The 14404-nt window shown below is 40.8% G+C and overlaps 1 protein-coding gene across 2 annotated transcripts in view; it reads left to right on the top strand.

The window, feature by feature from the left end:
- TNIP1 (TNFAIP3 interacting protein 1) overlaps positions 1–14404 on the top strand; it is a 119487-nt gene that overhangs the window by 52058 nt on the left and 53025 nt on the right. For both annotated transcript variants that reach the window (XM_077468322.1, XM_077468321.1), the window contains exons 2-5: positions 1918–2055; positions 3909–4046; positions 6378–6475; positions 10084–10152. In XM_077468322.1, coding sequence (XP_077324448.1) covers positions 1956–2055; positions 3909–4046; positions 6378–6475; positions 10084–10152 — 405 coding nt within the window. In that variant the 5' untranslated portion in view covers positions 1918–1955. The remainder of the gene's footprint in view (positions 1–1917; positions 2056–3908; positions 4047–6377; positions 6476–10083; positions 10153–14404) is intronic.

Below are 14404 nucleotides of genomic sequence, written 5' to 3'. Positions count from 1 at the left end.
CCCTGATGTCGAATGCCGCGTACACACGATCGGACTATCCGGCGACTATCCGGCAACAGTGACAGAAGACCGGGCCAATGCTAGTAAAAGAGCTGGAAGAAGAAAGCGGAGGCCTGGTAAGAAGAACCGAAGAGCGGGACAAGACCCCCGAAGTCGGAAGAAGACCCCCGGACAGCGGCAGCGACGAAGGAGAAAGCCAGGCTCCTCTGCTAGTAAAAGAGCTAGCAAAAGATAGTGGAGGAGTCCGGCGAGAAGACCCCCGAAGACGGAAGAAGAGAAGACCCCCGGAGCTGTCTAATAAAATATTTTTTGTTGTGTGTTTTTTATTTTTTTTATACTTCTTTCCCCCAGGTGAATGGGTAGGGGTACCGTGCACCCCATACTCATTCACATAGGGTAGGGGGCCGGAATCTGGGGCCCCCTTATTTAAAGGGGGCTCCCGGATTCTGATAAGCCCCCCACCCGCAGACCCCGACAACCAATGGCCAGGGTTGTCAGGAAGAGGCCCTTGTCATCATCAACATGGGGACAAGGTGCTTTGGGGTGGGGGGCCCTCTTCCCCAAAGCACCTTGTCCCCATGTTGAGGGCACGCGGCCTGGTACGACTCAGGAAGGGGGGGGGGCGATCGCTTGTCCCCACCCCCTTTCCTGACCGGCCGGGCTGCTTACTCGGATAAGGGTCTGCTATGGACTTTGGGGGGGACCCCCATGCCATTTTTTCGGCATAGGGCTTCCCCTTTAAATCCATACCAGGTGACGGGGCTCGCGAGGTGTCAATCTCGCCGATGGAGGCGGCGACATTGACTTCCTGCGCTAGTCCCGTCTACCTGGAGCCACATTCAAAATGAACGGGCTTTACTCCGTGTGTGGGCAAGTCCGTTTATTTCAAAAGTCCGGCGGACTAGCACACTGACAGGCGGACAATTTTGAGTCAAAACTTCTTTCTGAGTCAGCCGGACTTTTGGGAAGAAAGTCTGCCGGAGCCCACACACTGGCGGATTGTACGGCAGACCAAATCCGCTGGATAATCCGATCATGTGTACGCTGCATTAGAAAGACAAGTGAACTCTTATTTTATAGAGGACACCCTTTCCTTTCAGGTATCTATCTCTCAATTAGTGAACTGGTAACTCTAGACTGAACATTCATACAGCTGGGCTGTATTAATAAATTCTAGTTACGCCTTTTTTAAAATCTCTTTAAAATTGTGTGCCTGCATATTATGATTTCTCACAGATTTTTGCTTGGAATTTGTAAAATACAGATTTCTTTTAGGCCTTATTCACACACACCCCGATCCATACGCCTGTGCAAAGGGGCGGTCTTCACCTGCGCCGAATCTCGGGTGTTTCGTGCAGGCAGCCTGTTTAAATCGATGACGAGTGGCTTGCTGCATGGACCAGCATAGAACGGCACAGATCTCCATGCACATTCCCGGGTATATGTTTGAGTGGGTCCAATACATGGATGAGAATGCAGACTGTGTTCTAATCTGTGCATTGCACCTGCAAGGATGTACACCATGGGATGCTCCATTATTATCCATCATCTCTCTGTTCTCTACTCCTCACAGCATATGTATTGTGTATGCTGCACATCTGATTGCCTCCTAGTGCTGCCCCTCCTTATCTTATTCAGTGTGAATCTATACTAGAGAATACAATACATTCCAAAGTTGAGACTCCAGCAGCAGCTCTGCTCCAAATACTTAAAGTGATATTAAAGCTTCCTGTTTTTTTTTTATTAAAATAACAATCATGTTATACTTACCTGCTGTGCACAGAGAAGGCTTTTTATATTCCGTGTGATTTGCTCTAACCTGCATATTTTACCCATGTTAATTGTTTTAAAAGTGTTTTTAAAATGTCATGTTTGGATGCACATTATGTTGTACTTATTATTTTTTATTTTTTTTAGACCTGCTGGATAACTTTATTTGGATGTCTAACTGATTAATGGAAGGCAGAAGTCCCTACAGAATATATGATCCAGGAGGCACAGCCCCAAACCAACTGCCCACACAGAGGCAAAACATGGATGGAATCTTGAGTTTAGGTAAAATAAAAAACAGGAAAATACTGTTGCGGTATTCCTGCCATCTGTACATTTACTATATGCTTTTTTATGAAATTAACTAGAGGCACTTCTGATAAAATAAAGTTATGGTCTCCAAACTGTAGCTGGGGGCCTTTGCTTTCCTTTGGCCCTTGGGGCACTTTCCTTCCCACTGACACCAACAACGAGGCATAATTCCTGTTACTGACATCAATAACAGGGCACTGTTTCTCCAATTGACACCAACGATGGGGCACTATTCCTCCCCCTAATGCCAAATGCACTGTTTAGTCCTACTGACGCCAGGGCAGTTTCTACTTCCAATGACCGGACTCCGGGCCCTTAAACTCTAAAGGACAGTAAACTGGCCCTTTGTTTAGAAAGACCCCTAATATAAAGCATACTTGCCTGCATGTGAGTCCAAGTCCCTGGGACACTATCACCCCTGTCTACATGTGACATGCACACTTTCCAGTGGCCATGCCCAAACCATGCCTTTTTTAATGGCAGGTCTGGACTCTGTATTTTCCTCAGTTTTCACCCTATTTTGAGTGAGCGTACATGCTCACTAACACAAATAAGGGTGATACTCTCAATCTAAGGCTCAGCCTAGGACAGGGATGGCGAATCTTGGCACCCCAGATGTTTTCGACCTACATTTCCCATAATTCTCATGCAGTGTAGTTGAGCATCATGGGAAATGTAGTTCCAAAACAGCAGGGGTGTCAAGATTCGCCATCACTGGCCTAGGACATAGCATCATCAGTTAAGACACACCATCATCTCTCTGGACAGAGGTCTGAGATGAAGGAATGTCCTGCCAAATCTGGGACTGTTGGCATCTATGATAGAGCAACTCAACTGGTTATTGGTTATGGAGAATGCAAGATATTGGGATTCATTTAGTAAAGGTAGGCAACTTGTTTACTTTGCAAAGTGTATTAGTGACACTAAACAGTAAATTCAGTCTATATAATGCAGTAAAGCATGTTTGTTATACTCACTGTGAAACCGAAAGGGTTAATCCTCCGCAGTATGTAAAAAGGATGTTTGATCCTGTATGCACAGATCCTCCCCTTCTTCCACTGACTCCAAAACATGTCCACATAAGACAGAGTTACTGGAGCCAGGCTGCACATGCTCAGTTTGGTGTGTACTGCTAGAGCTTTTTTTTTTTTTCTTAGGACAGTGCATGTGATCAGTACAGGACCAATCAGCACTGTCCAGACATAAAGTCAGGGGTCCTGCAGCCTCATAAGGCAATCTTGCATTCAAATGTTCTGTGTACTGTGGGAGACCAGGTAAGGTGAATGCAGGATCCTGGGTTTAGTAAAACTTTAATTTTGCAAAGAATACCCAATCATGTGCAAGGAAAATTTTAAAAAGCGTATTTTGGATAGTGGAAGTCAGCAAAACTTCCCCTCATTCGCTAAGCACAATGACAATTCACATGTACTAATCCTTTAGTAAATTTACCCCATTCTGTCCAAAGTTAAATTGAACTTTTGAGTGAAATTACAATTTTTTTTTTTTTTTTTTGCCCTTCTGGATTCAGTTTACTTACATGTCCTGTGTGCCAAAAGTGGTTTGTAAATGGGCATGGTAAATTAGCAATTTCTACACAAACTCTATTTTGTTAATAAATAATGTGATATAGAAATCGAGAGAGATTTTATAACCTTATTTTTTATCACAGCAAAGAGTAATAAAGCATGACTTGGATGTTTCCTAATCCCTCTATCTGTCCCACATATGACCCACGTAGTTTCTTTTCTCTGTCGTGTTTCTGTTTCTGTTCTTCTCCTGTTACTAATATGCTGCATCACACTGAGGCTTCCCACTCTCTATCTCAGGTGAATTGTTGGAGGAGTCTCAGAATGTGGCTTTCACTCTCCGACAGAAAGCAGAAGCTCTGACCAAAGACAACCAGGATTCACAACCTTCTTCGTGCTCAGCCGCTCGATCGTCTCACCTTGGACCAATGGATACAGGTAAGTCTCTGCTCCAGAGCTGTAAAGCCTTGTAGGTCAAAGCCATGAATTTTGTCCCTGAGTTCATTTAAGGGCCTTCTGTTATGTCATTCTACCATGTATGCAGTTTATGGGATTTAAAGTAGGCCTATCGCACCTTTTAACCACTTCAGCTCCAGAAGATTTACCCCCCTTCATAACCAGGTCATTTTTTTGCAATACCGCAGTGCGTTATTTTTAACTGCGTGATCACGCAACACTGTACCCAAATAAAAATGTGTTCTTTTTTTTTCCCCCACAGAATTTTCTTTTGGTGGTCTTTCATCATCTCTGCATTTTTTTTTTTTGTTTTTTTTGCACAACAAACAAAAAAAAAGACAATTTTGAAAAAAAAAAACATGTTTTACTTTCTGCTATAAAACATCAAATAAAAAAAAATAATTAAAAATCTAATTTCTTCATCAGTTTAGGCCAATATGTATTCTGCTACATATTTTTGGTTAAAAAAAAAAAGAGTCGTTTATTTGATTGGTTTGCGCAAAAGTTATAGCGTCTACAAACTTTGTGATATTTTTATTTTACAATTGTCCGTAGGCAACGTTTCAAAAAGTTAAACATGAGCTATGGCACTAAAATTATTGTTCTTACTCTGACATTCAAAGCAATACCTCACATGTATGGTATGATTACCATTTACATATTCACGCTGGACCCATGTGCGTGTGAGCGTGCGGTAGGGGAAGGAAACAGTCAGTGGTGCTTTTTTAAATAATCTTTATTTTATATAACGTTGACTAAAATACTACTATTCTCACGTTTTCTGCACATTAAGGACTTTGTTTGCTGTATAGTTCATGCACGATTATTTGTGAAATGACTATGAATTCTATATAGAGCGCTGTTTTAATACGGATATCTTTATATATATATATATATATATATATATTTATTTGTATTACTGATTTATTTAATTATCATACTTTTTAACGGCTGCTAGTATTGTTCGGACTGGCTGGTCATAATAGACCTGACACTCTTGTTCCCAGTTTGGTGGGTTCTGTTGATATCTCATATGCAGAAATACACATAGGGATATACAACAATATATATTTTTGTGAATCTGTGGTGTAGCCCTTTATTTGCGCTGAGTGGTATAATATAGGGCGGTTTTTTGAAATATATCTGTTGTTTAGATATAGATATATATATATAGAGAGAGAGAGAGAGACGACAGATGATATATATATATATTCATCTGTCGTCTCTCTCTCTCTATATCTATATCTATATCTATATATAGATAGATAGATAGATAGAGCGAGAGAGACATATATCTATCTATCTATCTATCTATCTATCTATCTATAACTTTATTGCTATTACAAAGGAGTGAACAAGCCCTCTTATGATAGTTTTGGGCAGTGACAGGTATTCTTTATAGTGACATAATAAACCCCCTAGTGTCTCCCCTCCAAGGCAGCTAATCAAACATAGATAGTGTTTGATCAGCTGCTTCCCTGGGTGTAACAGTCAGAGAAAGACAGCTTTTAAACTGTAAAGCAGTCCATAGATGGATTGCATCTCGACCAGTTCAGTAGGGATCGACTTCAGTACATCCAGCCTGTCAGATTTTTTTATGCGATCACTGCCAGTGGTTATGGCAGTGATCATTGTGTTCTGCCGGCAGGGAAGGCAGCTGCAGCCATGATCCTTGTATAACCCTTTGCTGCGCAGGACATTTTATATACATACACTGAGCCACAAGCCGTTAACATTCTGTGTTTCGGATAGTGTCCGTTGTCTCCCAGAAAATCAGCTTTTGAGATCACTGTATAAGTTCTACTTTCGGTGGGTATTACAAGCAGGGCTTTTTGGATTTTTTTTTTTTTTTTTTTTTTTTAGATAAATAATACCAGCGACACAGCCACCTTGAGCAAGACTTGTGCAGCAGAGTGAATGAGACTCCAAAGTGGGAAGAGGCACAGCTGGAAAGTCTGCTCATGAGATCTCATTGCTGGAGCTCAGTGTGATAGAAGAATGGAGGCGCAAACTGCCAATCCCACACTTACCCAGAAATATAAAGTTCTATATAAAATACATAAATACTGCACCAAATAACTAGCAAATCGCATCGGAAGATGCATTTCTTAATGTTTCTGCCAATCTTGAGTAGTTTGAACATCCAGGGTGCCATGAGAACCAAACCTTATCTTTGAATACAATGCTGGTATAACTGTACAATGAAAATTGCAAAGTATGTTTGTCCATATTCCTCAAATCTGAAATATAATATGAAAATGAAATATCAGCTGTGAATGGACGGATCCATTAATTCTTTGTAATCTGTTTCAGAAAAAGAGCATGTGGATGACTTTCTGCATGTGCAGATGGAGAAAATGAGTGCGGAATCAAATACTACTATTAAAACTAACCAGAAATCTCCAACAAGTGTGAGTAGCCCAGAATGTTCCAAATGCCTTTAAAGGGTAACTCCACTTTCGTGAGAAAAATAGCAAATGAACAAAAAATAATAGAACGTCTACAATTGCTAGTCCTAGACCTAGACTCAAGTCCTATTGAATGTTATTCAAAATTACCATTCCTTTTCAATCTGCAGTGCTGTCATTTTCTGTAAAATGCAATATGGCTACCTGGAGGTGTTCTGTACACTGATTGTATACAGAAAACCCTCTGAAAATGTCATTTCCTGATTGCGTGATTGGCTCACTGATTTTCCCAGAAGTCTACACTAAGATACAAGTCAGATTATTGGTATCCCCTGCAACAAAAATTTCGTTTTTGGTGAGATACTCCCAATTGGAAATCAAGTCTAAAGGGATGCAAACGCAACTTTTTTCATTAGAGCCCTGCAGGTGCAGAAGCTGATTAATAATTATAAAACCACTCCCATACAGTCACTAAGCACATGGACACAGACAAACAAGCAGCTATTTCTTCAGAATAACAAAAGGTCAGAATCTGCAACAAAGTTTGTTAAAATCTTTACAATGTACATACACTGCATGCGGAAAGTATTCACAGTGCTTTACTTTTTCCACGTTTTTGTTTTGTTACAGCCTTATTCTAAAATGGATTACATTAATTATTTCCTCAAAAGTCTACAAACAATGCCCCATAATGACAACATGAAAGAAGTTTGTTTGAAGTCTTTGCAAATTTATTAAAAATAAAAATTCACATGTATTAAGTATTCACAGCCTTTTCCATGACACTCAAAATTGAGCTTGGGTGCTTCCTATTTCCAATGATCATCCTTGAGATGTTTCTGCAACTTGATTGGAGTCCACCTGTGGTAAATTCAGTTGATTGGACATGATTTAGAAAGGCACACACCTCTCTATATAAGGCTCCACAGTTGACAGTGCATGTCAGAGCACAAACCAAGCCATGAAGTCCAATGAATTATCTGTAGACTACAGAGACAGGGTTGTATTGAGGCTTAGATCTGAGGAAGGGTACAGAAAACTTTCTTCACCATTGAAGGTCCCAGTGAGCACAGTGGCTTCCATCATCTGTAAATGGAAGAAGTTTTAGAACCACCAGGACTATTCCTAGAGCGGGCCTCCCGGCCAAACTAAGCAATCGGGGGAGAAGGGCCTTAGTCAAGGAGGTGATCAAGAACCCGATGGTCAGGTCAAGGAGAACTCCCAGAAGAACAACCATCTCTGCAGCACTCCACCAATCAGGCCTGTATGGTAGAGTGGCCAGACGGAAGCCACTCCTCAGTAAAAGGCACATGACAGCCGGTTTGGAGTTTGTGAAAAGGCACCTGAAGGACTTTCAGACCATGAGAAACAAAATTCTCTGGTCTTATGAAATAAAGATTGAACCCTTTGACCTGCATTGCAAGTGTCACGTCTGGAGGAAACCAGGCACCGCACATCACCTGACAATACCATCCCTACAGTGAAGCATGGTGGTGGCCGCATCACGCTGTGGGGATCTTTTTCAGCAGCAGGAACTGGGAGACTAGTCAGGATCAAGCGAAATATGAATGCAGCAATGTACAGAGACATCCTTGATGAAAATCTGCTCCAGAGCGCTCTGGACCTCAGATTGGGTTGAAGGTTCATCTTCCAACAGGACAACGATCCTAAGGACACAGCCAAGATAACAAAGGAGTCGCTACGGGACAACTCTGTGAATGTCCTTGAGTGGCCCAGCCAGAGCCCAGACTTGCACCGACACACCCCATCCAACCTGATGGAGCTTGAAAGGTCCTGCAAAGAAGAATGGGAGAAACTGGCCAAAAATAGGTGTGCCAAGCTTGTAGCATCATACTCAAAAAGACTTGCGGCTGTAATTGGTGCCAAAGGAGCTTCAACAAAGTGTTGAGCAAAGGCTGTGAATACTTATGTACATGGAATTTTTTCATTTATTTTTTATTTTTAATAGATTTTAAACAAACTTCTTTCACGTTGTCATTATGGGATATTGTTTGTAGAATTTTAAGGAAAATTAATTTAATCCATTTTGGAATAAGACTGCAATATAATACAATGCAGAAAAAGGGAAGCGCTGTGAATACTTTCCGAATGCACTGTAGATCACCCAGAGGAGAATGTAGTGTTTGGTTTTGTTTTTCTCAACAAAAGTGGAGTAACTCTTTAAATGTTAAGATCTATTTAAAGTATACTCTCTGACCCATTTATAGTCCTCTTTCCTGCACTGCTCCACTCACTAGTTGCTCTGTTGGAGCTGCCACAAAATACACAGCACTTTTGGGTATGAGCGAGCATGAGCAGAGCCAATTGTTGGAGACGCCGTGTGATGTATTCTTCACTCCCTTATGTAAAAGACTGCAGGATCCAGGGCCCATTTGTTGAACTATAATAGAGAAGGGAACAAAGAGAAGAAGTGCCACTTAAGTAAAGCTGTATAGTTTTAATAGACATAATGCATTAAACCACTCACATAAAGGTATCTTTAAAACGGCATAATGTAGTCCAGTGGAGCGTCAGTCTCCTGTACAAACTGGCAACTTCTGAATCCTCCTGTGGAGTCGTGTGCAGCTGAGTTAGCATCCTGTTGGCCAGGTCAATTATGTTTTTCGGGTGGGAACTAAAGCGAGGTCTGGAACACAGTCAGTGGGCCTCGCTTTGATAAAAAAACCTCTCAATAAATGATGTATTACATGCTGTTAATACTCGCTCAGTCACTATGAGATTCATTTTCTGTATTCTGCAAAAAACCTGGTTGATCCTGCTACTCTCTATCTCCACCTTCTGTCCATGCCCCCAATTCAGTTAGGGATTTTGCAGGTGGGGCAGCAACTCTGCACATGCTCAGTTTTCAATGAGTGTCTATGCTGAGCATTTCCTTCTTATCACATCTGAGCAGCCCATGTGACTATAGTCACACATGTGGGTGTATACACATGGTAAATGACAGCCCACTCCCTCCCCCCTCCCCCATGTCCACTATTCTAAGACACAGGCTGGAGGGATGTGCCTGGTAGAAATCCACCCACACCATGTTATTTCCACAAAATAATAAAGATTTAATTTCAAATACAGTATATATTTATATGCCAATTTACAATATTTCATTGATTTTATTTATTTATATTGATTGACCAGCAGCAGAGGACTAGAAGCTCCTACTGCTTTTGTTTCCCTGCAGACAGGCTGGGACAGAGCTGGGTCATGTGATGGCTGTATATGGATTAAGGAACGAGGTACTTGGATGTTTTTTTTTTTTATTAAAATAATTAGTGCCATCATCCCCATACAGAAATAGAAGGGACAATGTAAATTAAACAGTGTGTGTTTAGTATCACTTTAAGATTCACAGGATATATGATAACGCATTGTATACATTTGCTTTGCTGTATTTGAGTCCTATTGCAGTGTTTCCATTTTTCCTGCATGTGAGTGGCCAAGCAGGTGATTCAGAGCAACTTCATCCAACGGAGTATCAGTAAAACAAACTCACAAAAAAGGATTTTAAATTAGAAAATATCATGATAATAATAATTAAAAAACAGCATAGTCTGAGCTGTAATTTCCTGTTCTAAATCAGTGTCTCTCTTCTATAGGGATCATCTTCTGAATTTGAAATCCTGGACCATAAAGAAAGAAAAAAGCCTCTTGAAGTCAGATTATCGGTGAGTGGATAGATGTATTATAAGATAACCTTCCAGAGGACCACATTGTCCTGGGGACAGCATTAAAGTCAGAATCCAGTCTAAACTGTTTTCATTATTGGGTGGAGAAGGCTTAAATCCTCAGGCAGATTAACAACCTCTTGACATATGACTTACCTCTAATTCTTGATGGCGTAATGGGGATTTTTTTTTCATTTTGGATAAAATGAAGACTTTTTTAAAAGGTTACTTCACTTTCGTGGGAAATAAAATTAGCAAATGAAAAAAAAAATGATATAGCGTATACAATTGCGACACAAGTCATATTGCAATTGAATATGATTAAAATTAACTTTCCTTTTTCAATCTGCAGACCTGTAATCTTCTGTAAAATGCAATGCAATATGGCTACCTGGAGGTGTTCTGTACTCATATGGTGTATGGAACATCCTCCAGATATGTAATTTCCTGCTTGTGTAGTTGGCTTGCTGATTTTCCCAGAAGTCTGCAGAAACAAGTCAGATTTTGAGCAAACCTGGCAACAAAAATCTCATTGGTGAGATACTCCTAAAGGGAAATCAGGTCTAAGGCCCGATTCACACTTATGCAGGTTGTAGTTTGCATATCGCAGGTGCATTTTGCATTTTTCAATACATGCTTTTGACTAATTGAAGTCTATGGGACCAAAAACCAGAAAAAAGTCCCTGGCCCTTTTCATAAAATGCACAGATGTGAATTACAGCCATAGGAAACCATGTTAAGTGGACTGTAGTGCATTTCTGCAAAACTGAATATGTGCTTTAAAATAAAAATTGCATAGGTGTGAACTAGGTCTAAAGGGATGCAGACCCTGACATTTTCCTCATTAGAACCCTGCAAGTGCCGCAGCTGACTGATGATTATAATATCACCCCTATTCACATTCAGTTTGTACATGGACATAGATAAACAGCTATTTATTCAGAATACTAAAAGAAAGGAATCTGCAAAAAACATTGTTAAAATCTTTGTATTGTACATACAGTAATACAGTATATCACCCAGCGGGGAATATTTTTTTTTTTCCTCAACAAAAGTGGAGTTAGTCTTTAACCACTTGCCGCCAAGTATTTGTATTAGGGTGATGCCTGCAGCTGCAGGTGCCGTCATGGTGCCATTTTTAAAAAATCGAAAGTATTCCAAAAACGCAGATCTTGGCGTTTTGAATGCTTTCAAGTGCAAAGGAGGGATTTGGGGTCTTATAGACCCCGGATCCCTTCATAAAGAGTACCTGTCACATGCTCATTGCTGTCACAAGGATGTTTACATTCCTTGTGACAACAATAACAGTGATCAAAAAATAAATAAAAATACTTAAAACAACAGTGTAAAAATAAAGTAAATTAATAATTTAAAATATATATTTTTTTTTTAAGTGCCCCCGTCCCCACTGTGTTAGAGCACGCATGCATCACTCCCTCACACACGCAAACTATGATCATCCCACACACGAGCGTCAGATCATGGGTAGTAATTCTAGCACTAGATCTCCTCTGTACATCTAAAGTGGTAACCTGTAAAGGCTTTTAAAGTATAGCCTATGGATAGTAAAATTTACGTTGTTTTTTTTGCTGTTGTGCGCAATTTTAAAGCGTGACATGTTTGGTATCTATTTACACGACGTGACATCATCTTTTATACTTTACAAATAAATGGTTTATGCATTGTGTTTTTTTTGGCTTTTCAAATTTTAAAAAGTGTATTTTTTTTCCCCAAAAAATGTGTTTGAAAAAATGCTGCGAAAATACCGTATGACGTAAAAAATTGCAAAACCCACCAATTTATTTCTTAAGATAAAAAACCTTTACAACCCCTTTTGAGGGCTGGTTCACACCAGATAAAGTCCAGTGTGTTTTTATTCTGCATTAAAAAGGCATGAACAGTGTTTAACGTGTATTCCAATGGCTCTAGTTCATACTACTCTGTTTTCCCAAAAATAAGTCCTAGCGTTATTGTCTGTGATGGCTGCAATATAAACCCTACCCCCCCCAAATAATCCCTAGTTAAAGTCCTTGTAGGTATTCTTTTCAGGGTAGGGCTTGTTATCAGGGAAACAGGGTAGGGCTTATTTGGGGGGGTAGGGCTTATATTTCAGCCATCACCGACAATCATGCTAGGTCTTATTTTCGGGGAAACAGGGTAGTGCAGTGTACTCCAGTGCAGTCAACAAAAGAACTCATCTGGAACATGACAAAATGCAGTAAAACTGCACCAGAACGCACATGTCCTCAATTGAGAGGCAGAAAAAAAAGGGGGGGGAAAGGCACCAGAACGCAACAAAAATGCACATGCAAGAAGCGCATCTGGAATGCAGAATCTGTGGTGTGAACTGACCCTACAAATCAATTGAGCAGGGCAGAAAAATCCTATTAGACGCAGTTACTGTTCAGGTGATTAGACAGTGGGAGGGAGCGATGGCTGCTTGAATACGATAACCAACACTGAATATTTCGCCATCCACGCCGCCGATTCCACATTAGAACTGAGATTAACGTCCTTTAATTCCTTTTATACCGCATTATATATATATATATAGGAGAATCTTTTGTTTCCGAGAGATAAATTCTAGTGAGTGAAATTTCCCTATTTTATCTCCCTTAGTGTATTGAAAATGTAAAAGGAAACATTTAATTGGTTTATGTTGGCAGCAATACTTCCTGCAACTTCTTTTGTGTGGAGCTAATTATTTTGCAAGAAATAAAGGGAGAGGGATGGGCAGACCCACATAGGATCATGTAAACCTTTTGTGTTTTTTCACCTTAATACATCCTATGCATTAAGGTGAAACCCCCCCCCAGCCCGTCGTTTACTTACTTGAGCCCTGAACTTGACCCAGCGGGGATGTGCTGTCTCTCTGTCCGGGGTTCTCGGCTCTTCATTGGATAGATTGATAGCAGCACAGCCATTGGCTCCCACTGCTGTCAATTAAATTCAATGACGTGGGGGGTGGGGCCGAGTCATACATTCGGCAGCTATGGACGCCAAAGGCTGGACTCGGGAGTGCGCCCGCAAGGTAAACCCCTCGGGAGAGCGCTTCTCCTAGGGGGTTATCTGATGTGAGGAGGAGCATTGAGAGCCGCCGAGGGACCCCAGAAGATGAGGTTCGGGGCCACTCTGTGCAAAGCTGCACAGTGGAGGTAAGTATGATATATTATAAAAAAAAAAAAAAAAAGAACCCTTACAATCACTTAAATGTTGCACAATATTATTACTCCTTAGAGCAAGAGCTTCAGAATTCCCAGCCCCGGTTGTTTTCACAAAGCAGAAATTCCAGATCATCCCTTTCCTGAAATACAGCATTGCAATGTTTGTCTTGCACGAATACTGGTTATGCAATTGTTTCTGTTATATTAGAGTGCCTTGAAAAAGTTTTCATACCCTTTTTAAACTTTCCACATTTTCTCATGTTACAACCAAAATGTAAATATATTTTATTGGGATTTTATGTGATAGACCAACACTTCTATGCAAAAATATCTCAAGCTCTTTCAGATTGGATGGAGAGCGTATGTGAACAGCAATTTTCAAGTCTTGCCACAGATTCTCAATTGGATTTAGGTCTGGACTTTGACTGGGCCATTCCAGCACATAAATATGCTTTGATCTAAACCATTCCATTGTAGCTCTGACTGTATGTTTAGGGTCGTTGTCCTGCTAGAAGGTGAATATCCACCCCGGTTTCAAGTCTTTTACAGACTCTTAAGAGGTTTTCTTCTAAGATTGCCCTAGATTTAGCTCCATCCATCTTCCCATCAACTCTGATCGGCTTCCTTGCATCTTCACAACATGATGCTGCCACCACCATGTTTCCTGGTGGGGATGGTGTGTTCAGGATGATGTGCAGTGTTAGTTTTTCGCCACACATAGCATTTTGCTTTTAGGCCAAAAAGTTACATTTTGGTCTCATCTGACCAGATCACCTTCTTCCACATGTTTACTGTGTCCCCCAGATGGCTTTTCGCAAACTGCAAACAGGATTTCTTATGACTTTCTTTCAACAATGGCTTTCTTCTTGCCACTTTTCCATAAAGACCAGATTTGTGAAATGCACGACTAATAGTTGTCCTGTGGACAGATTCTCCCTCCTGAGCTGTGGATCTCTGCAGCTCCTCCAGAGTTACCCTGGGCCTCTTGGCTGCTTCTCTGATTATTACTCTCCTTTCCCGGCCTGTCAGTTTAGGTGGATGGCCATGTCTTGGTAGGTTAGCAGTTGTGCCATACTCTTTCCATTTTC

This window comes from Lithobates pipiens, unplaced genomic scaffold (assembly GCF_037356315.1).
Source record: "Lithobates pipiens isolate NorthernLeopardFrog02 unplaced genomic scaffold, aLitPip1_a1.2 Scaffold_8, whole genome shotgun sequence".
NCBI lineage: Eukaryota > Metazoa > Chordata > Amphibia > Anura > Ranidae > Lithobates > Lithobates pipiens.
Note: the sequence above shows the minus strand (reverse complement) of the source record. Positions and strands in the feature narration are given on the sequence as shown.